The 27458-nt window shown below is 42.0% G+C and overlaps 1 protein-coding gene across 1 annotated transcript in view; it reads right to left on the bottom strand.

Moving 5' to 3' along the window:
- The window catches only part of LOC139216743 (extracellular serine/threonine protein kinase FAM20C-like), a 32852-nt gene extending 22236 nt beyond the window's left edge, over nucleotides 1–10616 (bottom strand). Inside the window, exons 1-3 of the mRNA XM_070847968.1 lie at nucleotides 10066–10616; nucleotides 9165–9349; nucleotides 5074–5152 (exon numbers count right to left, since the gene is read on the bottom strand). Of these exons, the coding sequence (XP_070704069.1) occupies nucleotides 5074–5152; nucleotides 9165–9349; nucleotides 10066–10616 (815 nt within the window). The remainder of the gene's footprint in view (nucleotides 1–5073; nucleotides 5153–9164; nucleotides 9350–10065) is intronic.
- Between the last annotated feature and the right edge of the window lie 16842 nt (nucleotides 10617–27458).

The following is a 27458-nucleotide window of genomic DNA, read 5'->3' as shown; positions in this document are numbered from 1 at the left end:
GTGCCAGGATGGCCCAGCGGGAGGCCGCTGAAAACCAGAGTCTCTCCCTGCCGGCTGACCAGAGAGGCTGATGAAGCCGCAAAGTCTTGCAGCCAAAATATATATAACCTGCGAGTGAAAAGTGTGATTGCGAGTGAAAAGATCAGTTTCTTATAATATATGAGACTGATGTCAGAAGTAGGACAAGGATGTTAATGTGATAGTGAAAAGACTTGACGTTTCATCACACTTAAAGTCTCTTTATGTGCTTCAAGGCTTTTTGACTTGTCACAGTGAAAACCATTAGGGAAGTGCTCAATGGTGAGTGGTCGGGAGTGAATGAACTAGTTTTCTATAGTGTGTGCAGGCAGGGTGTGGGCTGGCAGTCATCACCTTCTGTGTAATATACCCACAGCTTTGAATGAGCAGCTACAGCTGCAGCTTGGCTCACTGCTTGCACATTTTTCCAGCACCGGCCCTGGGTGATGGAGGGTGCAAGAACTCCGTAACCCCCATGGCTTACCTCTTTTTTGCTGCTTGTGTGCGTATATGTGAGTGTGTGGGTGTGTGAGCAGCAGCTGTGCGAACAGCTGTCTATTGTAACATGCTACATCTGTACACACACCCAAAGATGAGCTCAGACAGCACCTCTCAAAAGTGTGTCCAACTTATGAGGACGAGCGGCATTCTTACGGCCCCCGTGGGAGCTCTTAGGGAAACACTGTTCTACAAGTGACTACAAAAAAAGAGAAGAAATAACTCAAATGTAAATGATATCCACATTATTTTTCCCTACAGGTACAGGATATGAAAAAGATGTTAAGCCACGATGATGCATTCAGAAGGGGATTTTGTGTGTTTGTGCAGTTCATGCCACGCATGCATACATTTACATGCATATGTTATAATTCACAGTTTGTTTATATGCATGTATGTGTGTGCAGTCGTGTCGTATTTATCCATTGAATAAGATGTTCAGGTTCTCAACAATGGGACGTGGTTGGATCAGGATGGATTCTCTGAAGCTTCATGTGATTTGGCTGTTTTCTATAATGTGGGACTTTTATCCTTTCATTGGGTTTCTATTCATGGTTGCAACTGCATGTGTGAGAGATGGGAAGAACTCAATCTGTGAAGCAGCTTTTATTGTCATCTGGTCCACAGATGCTTGTAATCTAGTCAGGAGTTTACAGGATTGCGATCTTGGCGTATGGATCTAAAATCTCTGTGGTTGAAGAAGATTAAACGGCAGTTCTCGTATGGAGGAAATATGTGCAGTCAGCAGGTGAACTCTCCAGCGTCAAACTTACCATAAAGACCACAAGCCATCAAAGACACTTTATGAACAGCTCCGTTTCCTCCTGCACTTTACATGAATGCATGTAAATCAATAATAAAAGCATCAGTCTTTCATAAGCATATCAATAACCAGAGCAGGGAGAGGCTCCAGAGGACATTAGATCGCTCAATCCTAATAGGATACCCCATCTGCAAAGAGAGGAATAGAGGAATGTCATAATCCAACTGGGGTATAGTAGATATGATGAAGTCCTCCAATGGACGTGTGGTTATGAAACAGCCTCTAGATGATAAAAACCAAGCAGCCTCTTGGGTGTTAAGCTAAAAGGAACCATAGCCAACCCTAGTGGCTTTACTAGCGCTAAGAGCCCCAGCCTGTCAAAACTGATCGGGTTCATGTAGATGAGGACGTATCCTGATTCCCCATGGTGCTTGAGGACGGGCATGTGTGACCTATATATATATATATTCTAGCACATGTACATGCATGTAATGAACCCTGTGTGTTCATATAACAGCTCACGGCACAACTGGGGCATGTACGCAACAAAACAGGGACGATCAAAGTAATTTCTGCTATTCTTGCAATGCATAAACCATTTTGAACTGTGAGACTATCAACAAAATCAAAGCGAGGGGGTTGGAAACAGGCTTGTCAAACAGCGTGTGATGGAGAAATTAATTCTTTCTTTGCATATCTAAGGCTTACACCTCCTTCCTCAATCCCTCAACCCGCCATCTGACAAATCCAATTAGCATGACATGAATGTTCTGTATACACACACACACACACACACACACCACAACCAGGATCTTGGCAGGAGATGGGAAGGATGGGCAGCAGGGACTCAAGCCAGACACACACGGAGGCCTGGCATGGTGGGTCTCCGCTCGGCCCGTAACCTGGCTCCAGCTGGAAGACCCAGTTCCTTGACAGGTTGGCAGTGACAACTGCTCCCCTACCCTCTGGTCTATCCCTGCTTCTCATCTGTCTTCCAACACCAGCCCTCTCTCTTTTCACATGCCACTTCATTTCCCTCCGTCCTCTGCAGCCTTCGACCCTTTCGCTCTCAGTCACCCGATATCCCCAGCTTAAGTTCACACTGAATCTATTGTGGATTAATTTTTATTCGCTCTCAGGTAGCCAAGGCATTAGAATTAGTGCAGTTTTGCATGAATGGACCTCTTGACAGTGATTAACAGTATCCAAAACTGAGGAACTACTGTGCATGTTTGACTGTCAGATTAAACTTCTTGGGGGGGGTGGGGTGGATCATAAACATTTGGCTAACAAAAATCAGAGGAGATCATTTCTTTTGAGGGGGGAAAACAAGCTGTTGTGACCTAAAGCACTTATCCAAATTGCTGTTTGAAAAACTAAATGAGCGTCTTTTACCCCGCTGTGGGCGCCCACTTTAAATCAGCAAACACAATCACAGAGTTAGTCAGACAGATAAAACGAAGCTCCAACTTTTTTTTTTTTCGAGAGCTGTACAGAGAAAACATTGCGTGGAGGTGTCTGGCAAGCTGTCAACTCGTGCAGTCTCCTGGCCCATGCCAGTGTACAAATTTGCATGCGGCTCAAAGGAGGCCTGAAACATCAAAGCCTCTTTGAAGCACCACTTGATGCTGCACAATGGGACAGGTGAAGAAAAACAACGCAACGCTCTCGCAGAGCAACACTCTGAACTACTGTACCCAGAATGCACCACAGTTCCAAAAATAAAAGTGGGACACATCAATGTCATGAAAGAAGCAACAAAAGCTCAAGATGTGCTTCGACAAAAGTAGAACAAAGGTTATTTCTCTCAGAAAACTCTGATATTTTTGCATTTCCGCACTGAGGACTTTTGCACAATATCTGTACACACTGGAGACAGATGACTGTGACAGTTGAGCAAGGACTTTGAATAAAATATGACAGGCTAAATAAAGAGCTGGTGGAACATGTAGCATATAATTCAGAAACTGACATGTAATTACTGTCAAAACAGTTTCTGAGAGAAACTGAGAAAGACTGCTTTACCAAGGCACTAAGGTCTACTGTAAGAAATCAGCACTTTCCTTTAGTGTTAGATATGCAGTCCCTGGTACGTTTACCACATCATTTACATTTACACATGAAACTCAGAGCATGTATAACGTAATAATTTACCCTCTCGAAAAGTAAAAATGAGAACATCTCCCACTTTAAGTCTAGAGACAGTTCTGATAAGTAAATGCTTCATGTTTAGTAATTTTAATGAGATGATAAAGTGTATTTTGTCATGCAGACATTTCATACTTTGACACGACCTTCACTCCTACAGAACTCATTATCGATGCTGTGCTTGATGAAACCTTCGTATGTATATATAAAAAGTCATCGCTCCCCTCTGTCTTTGACCAACCCATGTCACAACTTTCCCACTCGCACATACTACTCATGCATGCGCACATATTGTCCGATTGTCCGTGTTGCCCGGAAGCAGCCCCCGAATGCCTCGTCCAGTCTAATAGCTACTCAAAAATACTCCCACAGGCACACACAAACGCGGTTGCTCAGTTGTCAGATAGGACTATGACACTGATGCCTGCTGGGTGCTGTTGTTGACGTGAAAGGCTTGCATGTTCAAAAGCTACAGCAGATGCTCAGATTGCCATCATTTGGACTATATTCTCTCAGGCTAATTCGGTAAACAATGCCTCATGTTCTAAAATTTAGCCACCGATTGACCTTGAAATGAAACGCCAAGTTAGGACATAGAGAAATTACTTAAAAATGATTCAAATGTGTGCAACTCTGTACTTTTCCTGCTGTAGAGAGGAGCTGAGTATGGGCTATGAACACCACAACACTCGGAGGATAAACTTTGCCTCTCTATAAATCAAGTCCTGACTGTGAAAAGATATTCGGCAGCAATATTTCATCATTCATTTTCAAGCTGAACTCAGAGGCCTGAACTCCTTATCCTCCCACTAATGTGACTTTGGCTGCAATGTTAATGGGCTTGGTTCACACGAAATACAGAATCGTCTCAAACTGTACCTGTGCAGGCTGTCAAGATATGACACTTAGCTTTCATTAGCATCACTCACCGGTGATGCAATCAAACACACACACAAACACCCTTTTCTGATTGTCTCCAGCTCTCTCCCCAAGAATCTAATACTTCCCACTGAGGCTCACATGTAGAAAACCATCCTGTATTTCACAGCAATCAAACCAGGCTCCTGAGCAATTACTTGTGATCGCAGCCCAGTTGGCCTGGACAGTGTTTATCTGTGCTGACATGGGAATTCATCGGGCAAAACTCAGACAGCTGAGAGGGAGGGCATTTCTTTTTCATGTGCAATGTGCCTTTGCCAGCATATATGCCTCCCCACAGACGTCTTCACGATGGCTCAATGCTCATTTTAATTAACACATAAGCCTGTTGATGTTAATTAAAAAGCAGACAGAAAAAGATCACACAGAGGGGAGAGCTGTGTATCTGAACGCACCGAAAGATGCGGCGGCAGTGTTTGGCACTTACTCAGATGAGATTTCCCGTAGCCCCCTTGAAACATATGCAATGCAAGTGGGCACATCAAACCACGCGTATCAAAGAGATTTTTGATGTTAGGTATTTTAAGCGGAAAATGCAGATTTGCTTAATGTGTTAAAAGCAGAGAAACTGCTATTAGAGGTTTTAACAAGGGTTTTCTAACAATGGTGATATCTGCAATCCCCAGAAGATGTGGTGTAGACTAATATGTAAATGCGGCCTCCCTCCCTCCCTCTGCTATCATGCAGACGGTTGCGATGCTACTTACTTCATGGGCTTGAACAGCGCTTGACCGTAGTTCTGGAAAGTGATGATCAACTTCAGCTGGGTGCCTCCTGATTTCATGGCTGGGAGGGGAACAATCAAGATGTTAGATCAGTATTTGAAGCATACACACACACACACACACACACATGCACACATAATTATAAATATGGAAAAATAGACTTGCACATATGCACAGCTGTTTTGTTATTTGCCAATTTGGTGAACGCAATTTTGCATGAATTCATAATGGAGCTATCGCATCTGCTGACCAATTTGCCAGAGACTGTACAATCAACGTGTGATCGTGGCAGTTAATAGCTGGGAGTGATGGAGAGCAGGAAGTGGCATGAAAAAGCATCTGTTGAAAACTACAGCCAGCTCTGGTTTTATTAGGAGGAACATGGACACAGACTATTTGTCAGTGTGTATCGGAGCGACTGTGTGTTCTGCAGCATGCATGTTTCTCGCTTTGAGACAGAAATGCACAGTGTTTGGGTCAAAGACGTCACTTTACTTTTCCTATATAGAGTCCACAGAAACAGGATATCATTCTAGTGCAATTAATCTATTACCAAATACACTGTTTTAAAATCCTCTTGTATTTCAAAAGTCTGAGGAATCTTTATTTCCTGAACCAAATCAGAAATGAACTGACCCCACCTGAATGTGTCCATCCATGCGTGTATATGTGCTCACGCTGCACAACAGACCTGATTCTGACCAGATGTCTCTCTCTAAGCCTCTGTGGATCCGACACGATGTCAGCGACTGCTTGTGCACGTTTGACTCCCCACAACCACTCCCCCCCCCGCTTCCAAACTGACCTCCTACACCCCAGGAGAGGAGCCAGGACACATGTCTCCGACTATCAGTCACGTCCAACGGTGATTTCCAGAGGCTGATGGAGATGCGCTGTGAGCCTGCTGCCTGACACCGACTCAAACAAAGGGACCGCCAGGCCTGCCTAAATGCCTTGTGTTTCTGTCATAATGGACAGGCTTTCGGGGGATTTGCCCATTTATTACAGCGCATTAACTTGAGCATATTACACAACACGGCGCTTCTGCCTAACCCCAATATCAATATAAGCCCCCCGTAGTGGACCCACTTACTAACTGGCTTGCTGGCTGAGTAGCTGGCTGCACTCTACCCCCTGCACAGAAATGTCTTTTGTGCTTATTGACTCTCTTGGTTTTTCTCTCAGAGCTCTATCAGTGTTTTTTTTTTTCCTTCTTTCATTTTTGTACGTGCCATCCTTTTATTTCTATTCTCTCTGCTATGCTCTGTTTGTCTCACTTTGTCTTACTCAGCGCTGGCAAAGCTCCCCATTTACCGTGACTCATTTTCAAAAAGCTTTTGTATTTTACATCCACTGTTGCGCAAAGCACAACCGACATAACCTCAGGTCAGGGCCCTTTCTTTACGATAGAGGATGGATATTGAGTGAAATCCAAGCCAAAGAATACACTGGCCAGATTTGCTGCAGATAGGTCAAGTGGACAGTGCCCCAAAGTAATCTTTAAACTTGCTACAGATATACAGCAGGCCTAAAACCTTTGAGAGATTGCAAATGACTCAACTATGTTTTAATGCTGTGACCTTGAACCCTTAAGCCACAATGCTTGAGGGACTGACCCCAATTCTCTGCTCGATGCAGGACGTTTAGAAATTTTGTTTCTAATTGAAAACTACAAAAGATAATCCCCTGTGAAAAAACCCCGGCAAAGCTCAGCTGATTGTTTCTGTGGATTGTATCTGCGCTGACATGCGATCAAACATTACTTGAACAACAGCAAACTTCAACAGGACATTCTGTTGATTCTCCTTAAGGCCATCTGTCTCAGTATCCATGTGCGAGTGTATGTGTCTCTGTTGATCTAACCATCTATCTCTTGCTGCGTCTCCCCCGAGCATCCACGAATGAATCATGATCATGTTGTCCCTGTTGTCTTGTCTGTTCTAAACCTTCATGTTCTCTGGCCTTTCGGAAAGCTCCGGGCCTCGCCCACCACCATCAGATTCCCATCCGTGATGATAAATTCACCCTGCTTTCATCTGTGCCACCGCACTGTGCTGTGCGTATGATTTATGAGCCCAGCTGAAGACTGAACAAAAGGCCACATGTAGCTTGCCCCAACAGAGAGACAGACACAGAGGAGGGGAGACGGAGAGCGAACCACTACTGCACAAAAAAATGCTGAACAGGGAAACTTTCTAATGCCGTCTCTGTTTTGTAATTTCACTGAGACAGATAAGTGGTGAGTGTGTGCGCCAATTAGGGGGCAGAAAAGCCGTAATGCATGCTTCCAGGCACACTAACACGAGCTTGCTGCACTTGGTCTTCTTTTCAGCAGACAGACAACGTTATAGGTATGTCTGGCCACAGATTGATGCTTTATATATAATAAACACAGGGGACAGGAAAAAAAAAAAAAACACACACAAACTACCAAAGCTTAGGGTGAGATGTGTAGCATGACTGATTGTGAGCTGCCTGTGAGAGATACAACAATGAGGCAGTGGAGACGACGTCAATAAGAAATACAATGACTCTTTGAACACACAGAGATAGAGATAACAGCATGCACCAGTGGAGGATATTGTGGCATTCACTGTCTAGCTTGCATGCCTCATATGGTGGCTGTGATTATTAATCACAGATATTTGTCTCGGGCATTTGTATTTTCGTCACTGAGACTTTTTCCTTTGGCCTACAATTAAGCACATTGATAGTGTATCACTTATTGTGAAAACAGTGGAGATGCTAGTCTTGCAGCAGATCTGTCTTTTAGAGAACACAGACTGATCAAATAACTTCTTACACCTGCCCGTGACAAATACCCACCATTTACTATGGGCTGGAATAAGAAATGACTTATTTTTAATGGCACTTTTGCACCGTGATATATATATACATACTTTTCTTGCTTTGATTCAGAATATGATTTCTGAAAGCAGTAACTACTTCTATTGTCCTGATGCTTGACTTCAAATTTTTTTGCCCATCTGGTTTAAAAGCAAAATGTCTCCAAATGCTAAAACAGCAATGGAAACTCTTCGCCAATGTTCTTTCCATTTCTGTTGCCATTTAGTTCACCTGAAGAAGCTTAAGTAGCTCTGTGAAGTTTTTTAGGCGTGTGTGAACTTCATCCTCACTTTTAATTCAGTACGAAAGTGCTTGTTCTCCTTCAAATGCTGCGATCAGTCGAGTGAAATTAAATGCTGCACTGGCTGCATTGAGACCTTTAGGGGATTTATTAATGATGAAGTCATTTAACAGCCGTAAAACATGTCCTCACCAGTATGCTGGCCCAAACACTCGTGCTCTCTCACCCACATTATTTGATGAACATAGATTGTTAGAATCTATAGCCAACTCCCACGAGAGAGGACGGCTGAGCACAGATTTATAAACTCGCACACATAAGCAGAAATGCAGATAAAGGGCCAGATGTGTGTGTGTGTGTGTGTGTGTGTGTGTTGGTGTGTGCGCGCGCTTGTGGCCTCCTTCCCACACACATGCACACGCAGTCAAAGCGTAGACACGGAAACCCCCATACTGTGATTCATTGTGCACTCAGACAAGTCAGGTGCACACGCCTCAGCCTATGGTTCAACCAGTTTGGGCTCCTGAAAGATGATACCTCTGACATGACTTGCATGAATTTTATTTTATTTTTTCTAGTAAAAAGTACTTTCTATTGTATTTGTCTATCAGAATTTTACTCCTGTCATGGTAGAAAAGCCTCTGAAGTTGCATTATATCACAGGATAGAGACTCATATTTCTTTACATACATTTGAAAATATCTTTATGTAGGCTACCGGTTCTTAATGTTAGTTTGACCCAGAGTTAAGTAGTTCTGTGAATTAAAATGACACAAAAGTAAAATGTCATTGGCAGACTCTTGTTAAGTTTAAGTACTAAGAAACAATGCATCGTGTTGGTTCTGGCCGTCATGATGTCACAGTACTTGATGGATACCAACTTATCAACATTGGTCCAATACTTCAGCCAAACCTTTAGGCTCATGTCTTACTCTTCACACACATACACACACCTTGGTAACATAGCCCTCTCTGACTGACTCACCCACGCTGGTGACCCTCTGCATGACCAGGTCCTTCAGCAGGGCGTCCAGCACAGGATTGTGTCTGGAGTACAGCTCATAGCGGTTGATGCCGATGTGGAAACGTAACCAGTTGGGGTAAGATTCAGCCGTCACCTCTCCTGTTGGAGAGAACTCCTCCTCCTCTTCGTTCCCCTCCTCATTTTGCCTGGAAAACGGGGAGCGGAGAAATGTTTTAACAAGAGGCTGTGGTGCAAGCAGATTCCTGTTGAGATTATTTTTAGTCTAACTGAGAGAATGAATTAGGGTTTGTTGCAGCCTCTTAACATGGACTTACTGTATCAAACACATTGCTGTTGAAAGAACTGGCACAGAGCATTTAATTCTAATAACACATGGATTTGTTACTCTCATGAGGCGTATCGACAGGTATTATTACCACGAATATTAAAACATGCAGGATGTTAATTCATCGGTGCCTGAAAAAATGAGATGGCTTGACAGTAGCAGAGATGGATGGATGCAGCAGATGCATGAGTGGACATTATACTGGAGGCAGAGAAGAGACAGAGACTGACTGGGTGATGGAAGGACCAGAGAGACAGACACAGACAGACAGACACACAGACACACAGACAGACAGACAGTGTGCACAGGGGGTTGTCTCATGATTTGTAGGCCTGCATGGACATTAGGCAGTATGAGCTGGGTTCTGTCAGAACAGCATTAGAAAGCATTAGTTAGAGATAATTGAATTCATCTACTTCACTGCAGATAGCCCATCAAATCACTCATACTTCTTCAACTACTTTTGGTTCCTTACTTGCATCCCATCAAGAGTCAAGCAGACTATGGTTAAAGCAGGCTGACTATTCACTGTCCAACTTGTAACCCTTTAAGTTTAACAGATTCCCTTCAGCTTACCATCCTTGGTTCCCTGTTGCTCTGGGATAAAACCTGATGTCGGTGTTGACGTTAAACAAAGTGTCATCATCCGTCAAGGGAGGAAGGTCAACCTTGTACAGAGGATGCTCGAACAGAGCGGACAGACGGGACACACCGTGGGCAGAGACGGTCCGACCCCCGCTCGCGTCTCCGATGAGCGGCTTGTGGTCCTCCGCCTTCCCCGCCGACGGTCTCGTCCGCCTGAGGGACTCCGCTCTGTCCCCGGCCGCTGTGATCTTCTCCAGGGAGTGGGACGTGAGGTTGGAGCTCGGCTCGTTGCTGAAATCCTGCAGGATCCTCAGGGTGTGCTTGTTAGGCCAGCCCGCTTCAGCCGCCGACCTGGCGCGCTGCTTTCCCCAGCCCTGCGTCTCTCCGCCCGGGTGGTGAGCGCACTGACAGCCGCCGTCCCCGCTGTCAGCTCCCGCCGCTCGCTTCTCCAGTTTCGGTAACAAGTCTATCATGATGTGCATGGTGCACGCCACCAGAAACACCATGAGTATCAACACTCTGAATTTACGAAACAATATCATCTTTATCTTTTTTTTTTCTGGTCTTCACAAAGAGTAAGCTTTCAGCGCAGCGCACCTTACGGCACAGACACTGATGTCCAACAGTGTTACGCGATGACAAAGCAGCGATTTGGTTTTAAAGATTGACTGTGATCATTGCACATAATGCGTGTCAGCCTATTTCAACAACTCCATCATGTGCCCAGTCTTTATTTTATTTTATTTCATTTCACAATAGTCCCAATTCTTCATCCCCAGACAGGTGGACGGACCGACACATAGTGAGGACACTTCGCTGTCAGCGGCTCAAGAAGTGCTCCTCATTCATCGCCTTGTTGAATAGGATAGGGTGTCAGGAGATCGGACCACTAAATAAATCGTTAAGAAGGGGGAAAAGGGAGGAAGGGAGGGATAGGGGGGGGAGTCCTGTTAAAAGCAACGATAGTCTTCCTCAAATCTGCTTCCTTGTGTGGCAGCCAGCTCGGAGTGAGATGTCAAAACGTGTCATAACTGTCTTCTTGAGAAAACAAAGTAACAGGAGAGATTGATGTAGTCCACACAAACAGAGACTTTCCTAGTATTTAGGACGGATTGATCATTCAAATAAGAAAGTTAAAATCCCATTAAAAAATAACAGGTGATCCGCGGGGATGCTGCCTCGCTTCTTGCGTCGCTGAAGTCAAATCAGAGACTGGCTGGCAGGTGCAGGGATCCTGGTTGTCATTTGTCCCCTTAACACTGCCTTGTCTTCCTTCCAAGTGTTCATCCAGGGTGGGTGTGTTAAATATTATGATGGAAGCCCTCCGAGCCCTGCCTCGGTGGCGTCATGAGGAAGAGATTGGCTGCGTCTGCACATACAAGTAGCACTAGTGACATGAAAGGCGAGCTTCGAGGGGGGGGGGGGGGGGGAGAGCTGTGGACTGAAACCCTTTGAGACTGTAACTCCCCTGTACGCAGCCAGAGGGCGTTGGCACAACCTGGAACACTATGCTGGCTATACAATAAATGATCTGAGGGGCTATATGTATGCATGGCATTATCCAAAGCACAATAAGCTACTGCTTCTCACTGTGGGTCTCATCTGGGGGTCCTCGAGGATGAGCGGAGGGGTCACAAGCGAAATGAGGTGTCGTCGAGATTCATTGTTTCATTAATGAGAGGCTAACAGAAGCACTGTTTCTCTCCCCAGTGTGGACGGATCCAGATATATTGGCACCAGGCACAAAAGTTAGTATTGTCTGTCATCGGCTACACCACAGGACGCTTGTCTTCAAGCGCTTGGCTATCATTTATTCTGCTGATCATTGTGTTTAAAATGTATAATTTCTGAAAACAGCATTGAAAGCCTTTTGCAGTTTCACAAAGGCAGCCAAAGGAAAGATCGTTAACTGTCCAAACCCCAAATGTGTTCAATTAACATCTATTAGACACGGAGAAACAGGGCTATTTGTCACATCTGAAAGGTTGAAATCAGAATTGTTTTTGTTTTTTTTGCTTAATAACAAAACCAAAGATTATCAATCAATACAACTATCTGATTGTTGTCTGTGGATCCTTGGAACAGATTATTAGACCAGTTGTTTCCACACCAACTATTTGTCGTCATAGCACAACATCATATGCACATAGATAGACGCGATACGTGAGCGTTAATAAGTGTCAACTACATGAATGTAAACACCGAGCATCTGAAAACCAATGAAACCTGAAGCCAATCCCGAGATACTATCTTCTCATCTTTCTCCTTATTTTCGACTAATACATTCAGGAGACGCAGAGCAACATGGAGTTGAAGTTATGTTTCTGGCCACCAAGCTCAATATTTATAGTCTTTTTGCTCTGGTTTGGTCTCCACCAGCTCCTGAGAAAAAAACATTTGGGTCTTTAGCATGCAGACGCTTGACTCTCTTCACCAGCCACACATAGTACAGTTGGCTTGTCAGTGCTTGTTTGCTGAAAATGGCTGTTGACAGTTTTATTTGTGGGCTGTGAGCCTAAAACACATTTATCATCTGTGAGAAACCTCTTTATTTTGAGTGAGTTTGGCACTAAAGTGAATTTCAAATCACTTGAAGTCATTTGATTCTGCGCGAGCATCAAGAATATGTTAAAAATATACTTAGGATGACATTGATCTATAATGTGGCGTCGATTGCACATCCAAGAATGCGTTGGTGTGTGTTTTAAGTGTGTGTTTCTCTGGGACTCTTAGCTCGTGTTGTCCCCTTAAACTTTTTAGCACTTGATTAATTTCATTTTAATCAAAAGGTTTCTAATCAGGTTATATATCATCCACAAAACATTAATCCCCTTCCGTGAATGTTTTGAAGTCAAAGCACACCTACCTGCCTTCTCAGAGGCTATTTTTTCCGTATTTGCTGATAAAGTGAAACACACCTTTCATACAAACTGCTGGGGGACAAACGACTGACAGCAATTACTGCAGCTGCCACTTATAGCGGGGCTGGGCTTGATTTCTCTAAGACATCACAGGATTAAATGAATAACATTTTAAGTGCCATGAAGTTCATTCAAGCTGCCAAATGCAGGCCTTTTGACTGCCAGACAGAAATATACAAAGACCCTCAGAGAATCTATTTAACCATTTTGCCACAAAGCAGACGGGATATACAGTGTTAGATGGGAAGCGCGACATGTCTTCAGTTGAATCACAAATAAACAAAATGAGCAAATTATACATATTTTCTTTGGCTTGTGTGTATGCTGTGCAAAGCTCACCAAGTGGGCCCTACTGGAAGAGCTTCACTTGGCTTCTGCCCCTCCTTCCCAGAGGCACTGAGTTGGAGTTCATGCCACTGCCAGATTTGTGCATCTAAATAAAACAGGATCTTAAAGCTAACAAGCAAACAAATTGTTCTCCCAAAGGCGAGCCTGCTGTCCCGATTCATCTTGAGCTCCAAACAAAACAAATTGGCACACGCAGACATGTTAGAATCCACTGATACTAAAAAGGTATTCTGTGAATTATAGAATTAGCTTCAGTTCAGAGATTAAAAATAAAAGGCTAGCCACATGTTGTAGGTTTTGTACATTTTATAGGAGCGGTCTGAGCCTGTGAGCATGCTACAGTTGCTTTTGGCATATGTGCAACACCATTGAGAGCAGACCTAACCTATACCAACCAATGAAGCATGTTTTCAATCGTCTGCAAGAAGCAACAGCAGCTGTCTGCTCTCCAAACCAGAATTTTTGCCCCCTATTGTCCACAACTTAATTTTTGTTTAAATATATTTGCTGAAGGGAGGCTCTGTTTTTGCTATTTTTGTACAAATAGTGTTGATTATGTAGAAATTGTACCATTCATGCTCTTGGCAACAAAGCAATTAAGAGGACTAATGGAAAGCCAGACTTAGAGATTCAGATTGCATTTTCATCTAAATGAAAGTGGAATTATAATGTCAAGAAGGTAACGTAAAAAGTAATACGCATCTAATTTGTCCACAGGACCTGAAAAAAAAGCACCAGAAATATGTTTCTCTGTTGCTTTGGATTCATGCCATGTAGTCAAACTCATTCAAAGTGAAACTGCTCCAGAGTGAGCCATAACTATTATTTTAAATACTTTGTTTATAGTTTTTCATTTACAAACACAATCACACACACTTTTATTCCCACCTGCCTCTCCGATCCCCAAGGCTTTACAAATTTCACTCAGAAAAATGAATAACGAAAAATGATGTGAATTAAATACATTTAAAAAAAGGGACGTTTCCTTATGTAGTCACTGATACTTGGCCTGTGAGTATCACATAATTATGCAGTGACCGGACAACATGAATACATTTTATGAGGGAAATTAAGCAGCATGGAGAGTGCTTCTCTAATACGGTGTTTAAAAGAGGGAGGTTTATCTGATTTCCATTGGAGAGGAATGAGTCTTTGGGCCATTAATGAAACAAAAGCCATTGCCTTTGTCTGAGATACAGATACCGTGATCTCTGGAGAGGGAACACCAAAGATAAAAATGTGTGCGGTGAGCGCTATTGTTTTCCTGCACATAAATGAAAAGAGCTCAAAAAACGTGTTTCCAGAAACTAGTCAAGCAAGTATTTCAGGAATGCAAAACCCACCCACAATATTCCCAGACACCCTTTTTCCAGATTCCATTAAACATTCCTCATTTACCCCACTTACTGACCAAGAATGTGATATGTGAGGCAATATATTTACCATGAACTGCTGTACAAATGGTAATATTTCCACTGGGAGCAGCATTTAAACATTAAAGTCACTATGAAGTCAGGGATGCATCTATGCTTCTTCCTTTTGTATTTGATCGTATTTAAGATATTACACCACCAATAAATGACATGACTGTACCTACAAGGAAAAAGTTTTTTAAAGGCCTTTCCTAAATTCGTAATGATGTATCAATCAATCTTTATTTATATAGCACCAATTTATAACAGCGTCATCTCAAGACGTATCAGTTTGAAAATGTTCTCTGGACTGAAACCAGATTTTAAAGGATGTTTTACAACAGGGTTTAGGGTTTGTTGGCGTGGAGGAGTTCACTAATGACATGGGGGAAACTATTGGGTTCCTGTTCAATTCCACTATTGGTGGCGAGATAGACGGAGGATTGGCTGGCAGGAACAACTGTCGGGGGGATCTTTTCCCCTTTTAGGCAAAACCATATTGATTGCTTGAGTCCTGGTAGGGGGTAGCTTATGCACAGAGAGTCCTCAAAAAGACTTAGAACAAGAGATCATTACGAGGAAAATGGTCTATAAAACTCTAATGGAAACCTGGGAGCTTTAACCATTTTGCATGGAATTTATAACCTGTGTTATTTCCTCATTTGATATTATGGCGTCCATATTGGACTGATTTTCTGGACTATTCCTTTGAGTTTTGGACGTTCTAAAAAGCCTGATAGGTTGGCAGGCGCCTCTCACATGTGAAGGTTAGTATAGATTTATTAAAACTGGTCATTTATGGTTTCAGGATGAGCAGAAATGAAGTCCTGCGGCAGGTGGATTTTGTCTAAGTTGATGAGACAACAAATACCTACCTGTGTTCAGAATAAAAGGTTCGCTTTGTTTTCAATTAAAGTCTTACAGTTTGTTTGGAAGAGAGATTATTAAATTCTGTTTGTAATAGAAATCTTTCTCTTTCACAGCTGAGGGTTGAGAGGTTAGAGGATATGAGAGGCATGTTTTTTGTCAGGTACTAGTATATGAAGAGATAAATCAGCGAGGTGCTTTTTTTCCATGAACTTTCATGAAATGATCTGTCCCCTAAGGAAGGCATTAAGCGATTCCCAGATGGTGGTTTATGACACACCTGGTGTTTTCTTAACATCCGAAAAAATGTTGATTTGATCAGGAGATAAAATTTTGGAATATGCTATGAGGCAGTAATAATGGATCAAGGCATCAGGTATAATGAGGTGCAAAGCCGCTGGGATAAAATCATATAACTGGAGCGCAGCCATGACTATTTTGACATTCTTTCAAACATCAGCAAAGAAATTAAAATACCAGGTTGGTTTCCAGGAAGCATGAGCGAGGCTTCTCTGTATGGGCTCTAGTTAAATTTGAGTGCTGTTCAATTCATGAGCAACGTGCTGATATTAAATTAATAGTTTAAACAATGCTGGCGTAACAATTTGCAAATGTACTGTACAGTCTGCCAAATAATATGTTGTGGTTGTCATCTGCCAGTTATCTAAGAAACTATAGCAAGTCCCAATCTGCTGCAAAGCAACTGAATGAGCACACATTGTTGTTGTTGAGTTTGATGTATCTTTTACAATGATTTAAAATGAAAAACAAATGAAAGGATCATGAAGTTAGCAGCGCAAACAAGTAATTTATACATAGAAACCAGACTCACTATCATTTTGACAGGTAATTAATGTAGAAAAGGGGAAGGATGCACCGTCACTACAGCACTAATCCGTTAATAACAGATGTGTGAATATACATATGCAGGAAAAACACACACACATTTTGTTACAAACTCTGCAGTGACTTCATACATTGATTTAATTCAAAAAGAGTTTAGGAAGTGTGCAACAAATTAGTTAGTTTAGTTAGTTAAATTGTTTTTCACATGAGCAGTTTTTTGATTAATAACAATTAAAGTAATCTATTCTTGAGCCTATAACATTATATATTTAATCTCAACTCAAGAAAATGATGTGGCTTCAGTGCTTTAAGGTCATATATACCACATTTCTTGCTTCAGGAGCATCATTCCCAGGGCAGCGTCTCTGCATCAAATTTATTTCCATCAACGTTGCAAGAGCTTGGTAACCCTTGACCCAAGGAAGTAAAAGTGACTGAAAATGAAGTAGCTCAGCTGCAAGGGGACCCAGCGATCTGCATTTCATGGCTGAAGCTGGTCTTGTATCATTTTGATTAGCCTTGGGTATTAGAGAGTGATTCACCTTGTGTTTAAAATAAGATGGGAAGGGAGGAGAGAGACACGCTTGAAGTAAAACTTAGGATAAAAAAATGAATGCATACTCTGGATTCTGGGCTGGTTTGGCCCATTGGAATCCACTGAGGAAGATTTTTGTGTCTGTCTGTGTCTGAATGTTTGACCTGAGGACTGTCTGTTCCTCAGGATGGAGGCAAACTTTAAAAAGTTCATCCTGAGCTCCCCAGACGGCACCAATGTCAAACTAGTCTGCGACACACAAGGTTATACATCAAGGTAAACTTTTAACTTTAGCACCAGATTAAGACAAAATGTCTTTCTGTGTCCAATTAATCAAATATTCACAATATCTCCCTGGTGAGAAATAATAAAAAAATATATAAATCTGTTTTTATAGCTCTGTTTCATAAAGGGCCATAAGCTCTGTCACATCAAGCCCAGTTTGGCAGTTTCATGAGTCTGATGATTTGTTAACAGCTCATTTCAAGCTGAGGGATAAATGGCTGTGCAAATGTCACAAGTACAGAAGTTATAATTGGGGAATAATGTGAGCGAGTAATAGCAATATAAATGTTGTTTTGACAAATGGCTTGTCATTGGGCAAAGTTGGCACAGTAAAAGGAAGGAGGGTGTGGCAGAGCGAGTCGGAACTAGTGACAGAGAGGGAGGGAGGGTGAGGGAGGGTGTTGAGTAATGACACATTTATTCACTTGACTGAGAACAAGCTGAAAATGGACTTCTTTGGGGACATGTGAGAGACACTGTGTGAAAAGGGCCCATCATTCACTGTAGGTGTCTGTACTTTACAAAATAATTCCACCTTCAAACTCCATGAAATTTATATTTGCTCAGCAGTATTAATCAGAACTTATTCTCCCTTCTTTCTGTTTTTCCTACCCTAAAATGACTTGTTTTCTATCATGTGGCAGACAGTCATAGCATGTGTAGTGACTTGGATTGTGTGACTTTAAAATGTGACATTATTACATGCCGTCCATTTCATTTTCACTTGAAATATGCAGAATACATAAATGTTACAGGACATATTCTTCTTCATGTGTGATATAAAGTTTAATATAAAGCATCACTCTGGCACACGGACTGTATTTCTTTCATTTAGACCTGGTGCCAATCACAGCACGACGCAGAATTAGAGTAATGAGACTACCGGCATCACGCGCAGCAGTACAGTGGTCCCGCTGTGTTGATCTCTTTATCTCAAAGACTCAAAGAGCAAAATTGAGTTCGGGGATTTTAAATTAGGGGATGGTTGAGTGTGACCTTGGAAGTGAAGGCGCAAAGGGGATGGCTGTGGGTGCTTTGTGTGATACGGTGTGTGTGCGTATGAATGGACTATTCCTAAAAGAGACATGACAGTGTTACAGCAGCTACCGGCCCATTTATCATCAGAGTGCTCAGGTGGTGAACTCTCATCTGTCCATCATGTGCTGACAAAGTAGTTGACACTTTGTCGTCACCCAAGGTTCCACTTTATACCACGATCAAAGGCCAGATGATATATGTCTGCCATTTCCTTTTCATCTCAGGTCACTATCAATATCAAATGAGCTCAGTTCCCAGGATGATGGATGATTAAAATGTTCATAATTTTAAAGGCAAAGACATACGTGACTGTCCCTTAGAGTTTTTTTGGTTTTCTGAAGAATCAGGTGAACTGACGGTTTTTAATTGCCTGTAGTTGTAAATGTGAGTGTTAATGTCTGTTTGCTAGCTAATAAACCAATAGACTGGTGACATTGTGCTACCTTCCCTGCACCAAAGGCATGCTGGGACATGTTCCAGTCCCCTATTGGCTCCCCAAGTGGTGGACAAGTAGAAATGATGCAACTTGACACAAGTAAGCAGCACAGAGTGCACTCATGTTTACCAACCCTGCTGAGAGATTGCTTAAGAGCAAAAGATGCCACAAGTACAACAAAGGGGAAAACGTCTGCAGTCCTGCGGTTCCTCTGTGGAACGTGTCCTCACTGAGAGACCTTTTCATATTTCGCTCTTGATTGAACATTTCCTGTGAAGGTACAGGTGTGGTATAGCACCTCTGACCTTTCAAGAAACAAGAGAGTTTCTCTCTCTAATGTCCTTTTTACCTAAAACGCAAACATACAGTGAATGAAGCAGCAGTAAAACTAACTTGACCAAAAACATATTTCATAATCTAAGTGTCAGTTAGTGTTAATGATCTTGTCTTGAAGTAAAAGAATATCTGCAAGACTATCAGCTGTTTAATATGCATTGCTGTCTTCTCTGTGGAAGTGGCTTAGATATTGACCAAAGAGAAGCTGTATAAGAGAAAATGTAAAATTACTCTGATTCACTGTTTTTTGCTAATTTGCTCCATACTGACTGTTAGGAGTCAAACATCGACTACACCTCCCATGAGCTTATCGACGCCTGCTCCAAACCATCTGATGATGTTGGAGTTTCTTGATTGAACATTGATGTGGAAAACTCAAACTTCTGATTTAACTTCACTTTGATGGTAATAACTCGGTGAGCCTCAGTTGTCTTTACTTGAATATATAGGTTTACTAGAGTGCAGATCTGATTTCTGAGAGGATCTTGGTACAGCATGTATGCAGGGGTACAATCAAATACCAAGAGCTTAAATATCATCGCACATCACGCAGCTTTATACAGACCTTATAACGAAGGTCGTGCAGAATCACGTCGCCTGGGAGGGGAAAACAAGTAGGCAACTCTTGGTTCATTTCTTTTCTCATTCAGTTTTATCAAGGGAGTCTGATACTCCAAGTCCCATCTAATCTCCACCAAACATGCAAAGCGTGAACTTCTTAGAGACCCTTAGATTAACTACAACGTGAATGCAATAATTAAAACATTCCCACATGTCCATGAATTTCTCCCACAAACATCTTGAACTATAATTGCTGGGCCCAATACCTGACTAATTAACACCTAAAGCAGCATCTTTTCTCTGTTGAAATCAGATGTTAACCATGCCATGAATGAATTTTCTTATTGGTTCAAAGGCAGCAGATTTTTTTCTCTGCTGGCATCCAGCTGTATGTCAGGGGTCAGATTTGATCTTCTCAGGCTCTTCGGATTTCTGTGCTCCATATTGGACTGTGTGTGTGGAGGCTTGTATGAGCAGGTGCGCAGAAGTGGTCTCAGACAACACCGAGCTGGTAAGTTTGGGAGCAGACAACCTGTGCCCTCAATTAAGCAGCTTGCAAATGAACAACGAACAAGAGGTGAAAAGAATATGTTTTCAATTTCCATTTGACTTATTGGTCATTACGCTTATCACAGGAACTTGTTTTAATGACTTTGCACTTGAGGACAAAGGAGAAAGTGATTTATTGTTGTGGCACCTCCGCCTCCCCATTCACAATACATATTGTTAACATGAAAATAACAATTGCTGAAGATCACATTCAGTGGCTCGGAAGGATAAATTAACACCTTGTCTAAAGCTGTGACAACAATACCCAAACAGTGAGAGAGAGGACAGGCCTGTGACCACTCACTGTAGCGGAGCAGAGTCTTATATTTCAGCAAGGTTATTGGTAAGCTGGGTTGCAGTGGTAATATGCTGTCATATTAGCACTGTGGATGTCAGAATGTGATGCCTCAGAGGGAGATCATGGGCTGTATCTCCTCCAGCAAGGCTGAAGCTGGAACACTGCTCAACCAAACAAAAGTAATGCGCATGAGTGAATAATGATGATATTGTTAGCGAGGTGTCACGTCCAATAATACATGTTTTGGACACTGCCTTGAGCTCGCCATAGAAAAGTCTTAGAGCCACAGTATTTCTGCCTTGGTTTTGGATGCTGTGGAATCAAAATCCAGCATATGGAATAAAATGATGAATTGCTCCCTATGGCCAATAAGCAAATCAATGCCAAATCCATGTCCATTTGGGATACAGGTAATTAATGGATGACTGCTGTGTGCATGGTCTAATCAAAGGTCAGTGAGGTCACACACATAAGGTAGTTGTTCTAATTTCATGGCACAGAGTCAGAGGGACTAAAATACTGCAGCACTTTTTATATTCTACTGTTTTCTCTCTTGCTATACAGGACATCAAAAACAAAAACAACAGAATCAGTCATTTCATCGCATGTCGTTCAGTTCCTAAAGCCATTTTGCGGTCGTAGTTATGGCTCTTGTCCATCAGGGGCAGTAGAGGGACAAAATATTGGACTTTAAAATGGGTGACTTCTGTTTGTTTCCCGTTTCCACCAACAGTCAACGTCATTTCTTTTTTTAACCATGACCGTAATTGTTCCATAAGCTTAACCATGTGTTTTTTATTGGAGATGGTTACAATCATTGAAGTAGTTTTTGTGCCTAAACCTAACCAAACCTTTACCATCGATTTATTTTTCAAGAGTGAGTTGTAATGCTTCTGGAGGGCACAGACATCAGTAATGTCGTCCTGCCAATCAGAGCAGAGTTTCTATTTATTGCTCTAAAGGACATTTATAAACGATATATTTTGATGTTTTAACTTCAATTAAGAGTTGAGGAAAAGCAAAACCACATGTTCACCTCTAAAAATAGACAAAGTACACCACAATACAGCAGCGCACAGAACATACTGATGGTTTGCTCCTCTCAAAGTCTGTTGTACAGACTCAATTTTGATGTTTCTTTCGTATGAATGGAAACTTTGGATTGTTGCTAAAATGCTGAGGGGGTAACTTGAGGATCAAAGCATTGGTCATGGTTACATTTTGGCCATGCCTAGGGGTTATCAAAATGATTCATTTGCTGGTGACCATGAATAACCATGCTGAGTTGCACAGACATCTGTCACATATTTTTGAGATATCTTGCCCTGGACTCAAGTGTTGATTAAAGGTAGATGAACCAACAAGCTGACTGACTGATAGACCAACAAACACCATCATCTATTATAAAAGCAATGGGTTCTGAGCTGTTTGTGCTACTGCATGTTACACACTGTATTTCTAAAGTGATGAGATAACCTGGAAATAGTTTTACCTGCAGTGTCAGGTTAGCATGACATGTTGTGGGTCACCAGAAAAGCCAACCAAGGGACGACTGGTATGATGATGTGGCAACCCGCGCCATTGATTTCATTTTACAGGATAGGTCTGCAGCAGGGCAGCCACTGGCCCTCACTTCCTTCTCCTGGCTCTGACTGGCTGTTTGTTACACAAGAGTTTGGCATGGCTCTGGTCCTGCTGCTGTGTCCCTCATGGGCCACATCCTGTTACCACTCTGCTCCCACTCGCTTGTTGACACATAGGTCATTGCAGGGCGTTGGCTGTGCTTCCAAACATTCAGACATAAAAAGACACAGCAGACACACAAATATAAGAAAACACGCACACAGTCACAGAGCTCAGCTTGTCAAGTGAGCAACAGGCAGACATTTTTCTTTTCATTGCAGTGCCAGTGTGTGTGTGTGTGTGTGTGTGTGTGAGATGGTGGCTCTCCTACTTGTAGGATATGTTGTGTTTGGCCATGACTTTTCATCCTGGAAACCCATAATTAGACAGCAGTGGTTGCTGCCAAGGAAGGATGAGGTTAAGGAGTGGGAGCGAGCGGCCTGTTGGCTCGGTGGGTTTCACAAGCACAACGAGGAGCACTGAGACTTAATTACAGGATTGACACCCCCGCTGGACCTTGATGACACGTTTCCTGTGATTACAGGAAATGATCGGTATCGATTATAAGAGAGGGGAGCAGAGTCTTGTTTAATTGCATTAGAATAATTGCCTATTGATGGCTGAGGTGAGCCCTGTCGCTGATGATGAGGCTGTGGTGTGTCAGGTGTGAAACCTATTTACGCCACACTGCTCTGAAGGTTGTTTAACACTGTAATGGTGGAATACACTGAAATACTTTTTCAGTGTTTGTGTAAACTCTCATCTCTTGTTTTGACACCATATTATTTGCTGATGTTTCCTAACACAGATCTGCAGATTGTCCATGTATAAAATTGAATAGTTTGCTTCTATATTTATTGGAAACTTGCTCCTCATGGTCCAGTGTGTACATAATTCCTCCTTGAATCCCTGTTTCACAGCTGTCCTACACAATCTTTCTGCAGGCATCAGGTTAACTTCTTCCCGGTTTTCCAATACCAACCAATTAGGCTTGAGTTTGAGCATGATTGATATATTTCCTGGTGACCTTTGGGTTACCTCGGCCAACTGTCGATAGGTATTTGGGGGTGCGATGTCAAGGCTGGCTCTGCAGTTGCCCTTGCACCATCAGTCCATCGATCTTCCACCTTCCTCTTGAGAAATACAAGCAGAACCTTATGCTAACCCGTACAATATATGTGTTCTGCTGACTGTGCAGTTGCTCACAATATCTATCATCCTGCTGCTGATCAGTTTAGCACTGAATTGCCACTTCTACCTCATGCTTAATAAAAAGAATAACAAAGGAAGACAATAAGACGGAAAACAATAAAACACGTAATACCTCGTGGGAGATGATTATATAAAGCTCCAGTAAATAACATTGGTATATCATCAGAAATAATGCAGTGGGCACTTTTAGGGAGCTTTCAGACAGGACCGCAGTAACATATGTGGTTTTCCATATGTGATTTGTGCTGTCACCAGCATCTTGTGTGCCTGCCTGTTTCACTCTCTCCCTCCTACAGTGTTTGGGTCCTCGTCTGTGGCTGGTTGTGTTTTGAGTGAGCCCAGACGGCCTTGATCTTCAGCCAGGGACAGTGGCTATGGGGCAGACGAGGCCGCAGGAAAGTTACCCTGCTCCCAGGTCACCGTGGTCTGGAAGCCAACATGTGATCGCTGGGTAAACAAGTGGTTTTAGTCAGGCCGGCCGACACAAGGGCGTGTGTTTGTACGGGAAAATGTGTGTGCATGTGCCAAAAAGTCTTAAAAGTTTGGATGGGCCCAAAGCATGCTGTCTCCTGGAGCTTTTTGTTGACTGCTTCATGGGGATGAATGTCTGTGTTATATGTTGGCATGAAATATTCATCTTCGGATATAATCTTCAGGCCTGTATGTGCTGGGGGTGAGGGGACTGTTTCAACACATCTCATCAATATCATTTTTCAGCATTGCCTCTGACAGGCATTAGTGTACCGTCAGAAGAAATTACTGCATTAAACTGTCCTTCATGCATATTCATGCTTGTATATTACAATGAGCTCGGTATCATCAAATTAACATGCAATGCAAAAAGACAGAATGATTTTGATATAATCAGCTTAAGTATGACACTGCCAACTTAAGGAATTACGGTATGACGGCTTATTTGTGTGGTGGGTGTCCTCAAACAAATGTAATCATTTCAGATTATGTCAGTCTGTTAAAACATGATTAAAATCATGACATGTGTCTCGCTTTTATTGGAAAATTCCACCCCAAGATACACTTACAGTGTTACATGTCTCCAATATGACAGGAAGTGATGAGCCACAGCTTTCAGTTTCTAACAAACCGTTTCATGCAGGATTCAGCCGTGACTCAGCTGAGATAGAATTGCCTCGCCTTCTTTTGCTGTTATGAGCACTTATGATCTATCTGGTGTGGATTGTTTGTTTATGGGACAGTCAGCCGAGGTGAATTCCCGTCTCATCTCACGCAGTTGGGACTGACTGGAAAATGTGATCGGCTTTCTGCAACACATTTTGCAATACAATAGATACTGATTTATGTAAAAAAAAGATAGGGAGTAATTAATAAAAAGAAATAAATAAACTCAAAACACAAAATAGATTTTGATTATTGACATTTCTGTCAATGGAGTCAGGAAAAAAATAATCTAGGAATATGAGAATAAACTTTCATTTTTATTCTCAGTCTATGAGAACAAATAAGTCGTAATATTTCCAGAAACAAAACTCGTAATGTTTAAAGAACACAGTGTCAAGAGACTCTTTGAGAACAAAATATTGATCGTATGTTAGGATAACGCTGACTGGGTTGCATGTTTTAGCATTTCTTGACAGTCCACACTGCTGCCTGCACTCTCCTATGAGAGGTAGCTCTGGTCTAGGAAACCTGAAATCTTCACTTTTTTAAACAGCAGCACTGTTTTGCACTGGAAATGCTACATTTACCATTGCCACCTTTTTCCACATTGTCTTTTTGTAATATTGATTTTGTGTTAGGTTTTTAGCTGTTTTAAAAAAAATACTGAATTAAATATTAATACATTCTTGTATTAATGAATAATTAATGGACCTTAAGTAAAATTAAACCAACAAAGTCAGTGGTCTAAGATACATTTTTAGATTTTAGACAAACGGCTCTATTTTCAGCACTTGCACTCATCTCTCTGTTGACATTTGGTCCTCTTATCAGGTAAATATCAAAGCCTGGCTGTTGTTTGCCTTTCTCGCATTGCCAAAACATCCCCACACCACCTTTTGCTTGGTTTATTTCATGTCTACATTGGATTACAGTTTCCATACGGAGCATAGCAACATGTTAAACATGCGTTTAATCTAAACATCTGCCCTCAGCAGCTTACTGTATGGTGCTGTTGTAAATATGAGAACAAGATTCATTCTTAAATGGGAATGCAAACAGATTATTTTAGAAAAATGTCAATAGTTTTACTCCTAATCCACACTGTTGCACAGCACAGCTGCTGCACAATGTTTGCTTTTCCTCCAGCACCTCCAGTTGTATAAATGACACTACATGTTATGTGACTAATTGCATAAGAAAATGGGAATTGTTGAGGTTTGTTGAAACAATAATAATGACTGGAGCACATTATTCAATAGTCATAAGACTCTGCACACATCAGTTTTATGTCCCCAGTTGTTCTTGGTGATTTGATTGCTCATTGTTACATTTTAATTCGCCAAGACATACATGGTTGGCAAGCATGTAATTAGCAATGAGTGCATTTTCCCTCTCCTTTTATTTCTCGCTGTGTATTTGAACAAAAGATCTCCTAGTTCCTTCAGATTCAAACTTTTTTAATGTGCATTCTGATTAGAAAACAAACAAACAAACATCTGTAAGCAACTTCTTTTGACACTACCTCACTTACATCGACACTCAGACCTCAAACAATAATGCCAAAGGATCATGTGTTGGATCTCTTTTCCCATAATTGCACTGTATGCATTACAGCCTTTTATGTGTGTAACCGGAAAGGTCAAAATATGATAGCGGCGATGGATACGAGCCAGCAGTGCAGCAAACTATGTTATCACCGACTGCACAATATTATTTTGACATATAGGCTATTCATGATGTGAATATTTAATATTTCATACATTATAGCGTATCATACATATTTCATGGATAACATTCACCAGTGCAGTATAATATAGAGGATCTCAGCTTAGCTTTATGTGACTTGCTGACAGAGTAGGAAATGCCCTCCACTCACAGCCACCCCTGAGGTTGTCCTACATGAATGTAGCCCCTCAATGCCCTTATTCACCAGCACCATAGGTTGTCCTTATGCTCTGTGTCCCATCGCTCCCCTCCAGTCGCCTCTGGCACAAAGCTGAGTGAGCTGTACTAATGTTTCTTCGGTCCACTCACAGTCAATCTGATAGACTGGACAATGAGTCAAGCTATAGGGAAATGTGTTTATGTCCACTCTGAGAATAGACACATTTTATATGAGACATAACATTTTACAACATTTCTTGGCAAAGAAGCAAATAGAAGTTCGTTTTTGGCCTCAGATTCATTTGTCCGGCTCGGCCCTGGAAGGCGCATTAAAATGTGTTTTTCTCTTGAGAAGGTGGAGGCTTCGATGAGTGTAATTAGCATTTATAGATTCATTGAGGAACTTGATTACAGCTTTTAAAGTCTGCAGCCGGTCATTATGCTAATCTAAGAGCCTTCAGTGTGTACTTATATAACCCTGCCACACAATGAGCGGTGTTTCATGATAGGGGTGTAAAACACGAGTGATCTAAGCGCTCTATAACGAGAAAACTCCCAAAATTCTTTGCTGTGTGACTCAAAACAACAGGCACCCCTTGCTGAGCCCGGGTATGGGCAAGCCTGAAGGCAACAGTTAATCATTAACTGCGAGATTGCTGCGATGAAATGGCAGCTGATAACAGAAATGGCTGAGCTAAACTACAGAGACAAAAAAGATTAATTGATTAAAACATTGCCACGGGCTGAAATTATATGTATGGTATGCTACTCGAAAAAACAAATGTATATTGATAACCCCCATGGCTCGAGCGTTATAAAAACACAAGCAGCACAGAAACAGTGCGAGATGATTAATAAAATAGCTATTATGTTCGATTGTTGTTTGTTTTCTTCTGCCGTTTTCTTCTTCACCCTCCGCTGTGTCCCCCAAAACAATTCCTATCCTTTGGTGATACTGCACATTCATTTTGTCTTTGGTCTGCTACAGCAACATAATATAGCCCCGTACAGCCAGCTAGAGAACAAGGTCGAACACGCACCGTGGATATGTCTTCTCCCCAGGCTAATTTCTTTAATTCTTAAACAAGATGTGCAT

This window comes from Pempheris klunzingeri, chromosome 17 (assembly GCF_042242105.1).
Source record: "Pempheris klunzingeri isolate RE-2024b chromosome 17, fPemKlu1.hap1, whole genome shotgun sequence".
Lineage (NCBI taxonomy): Eukaryota > Metazoa > Chordata > Actinopteri > Acropomatiformes > Pempheridae > Pempheris > Pempheris klunzingeri.
This window is presented reverse-complemented; position numbering and strand designations above follow the sequence as displayed.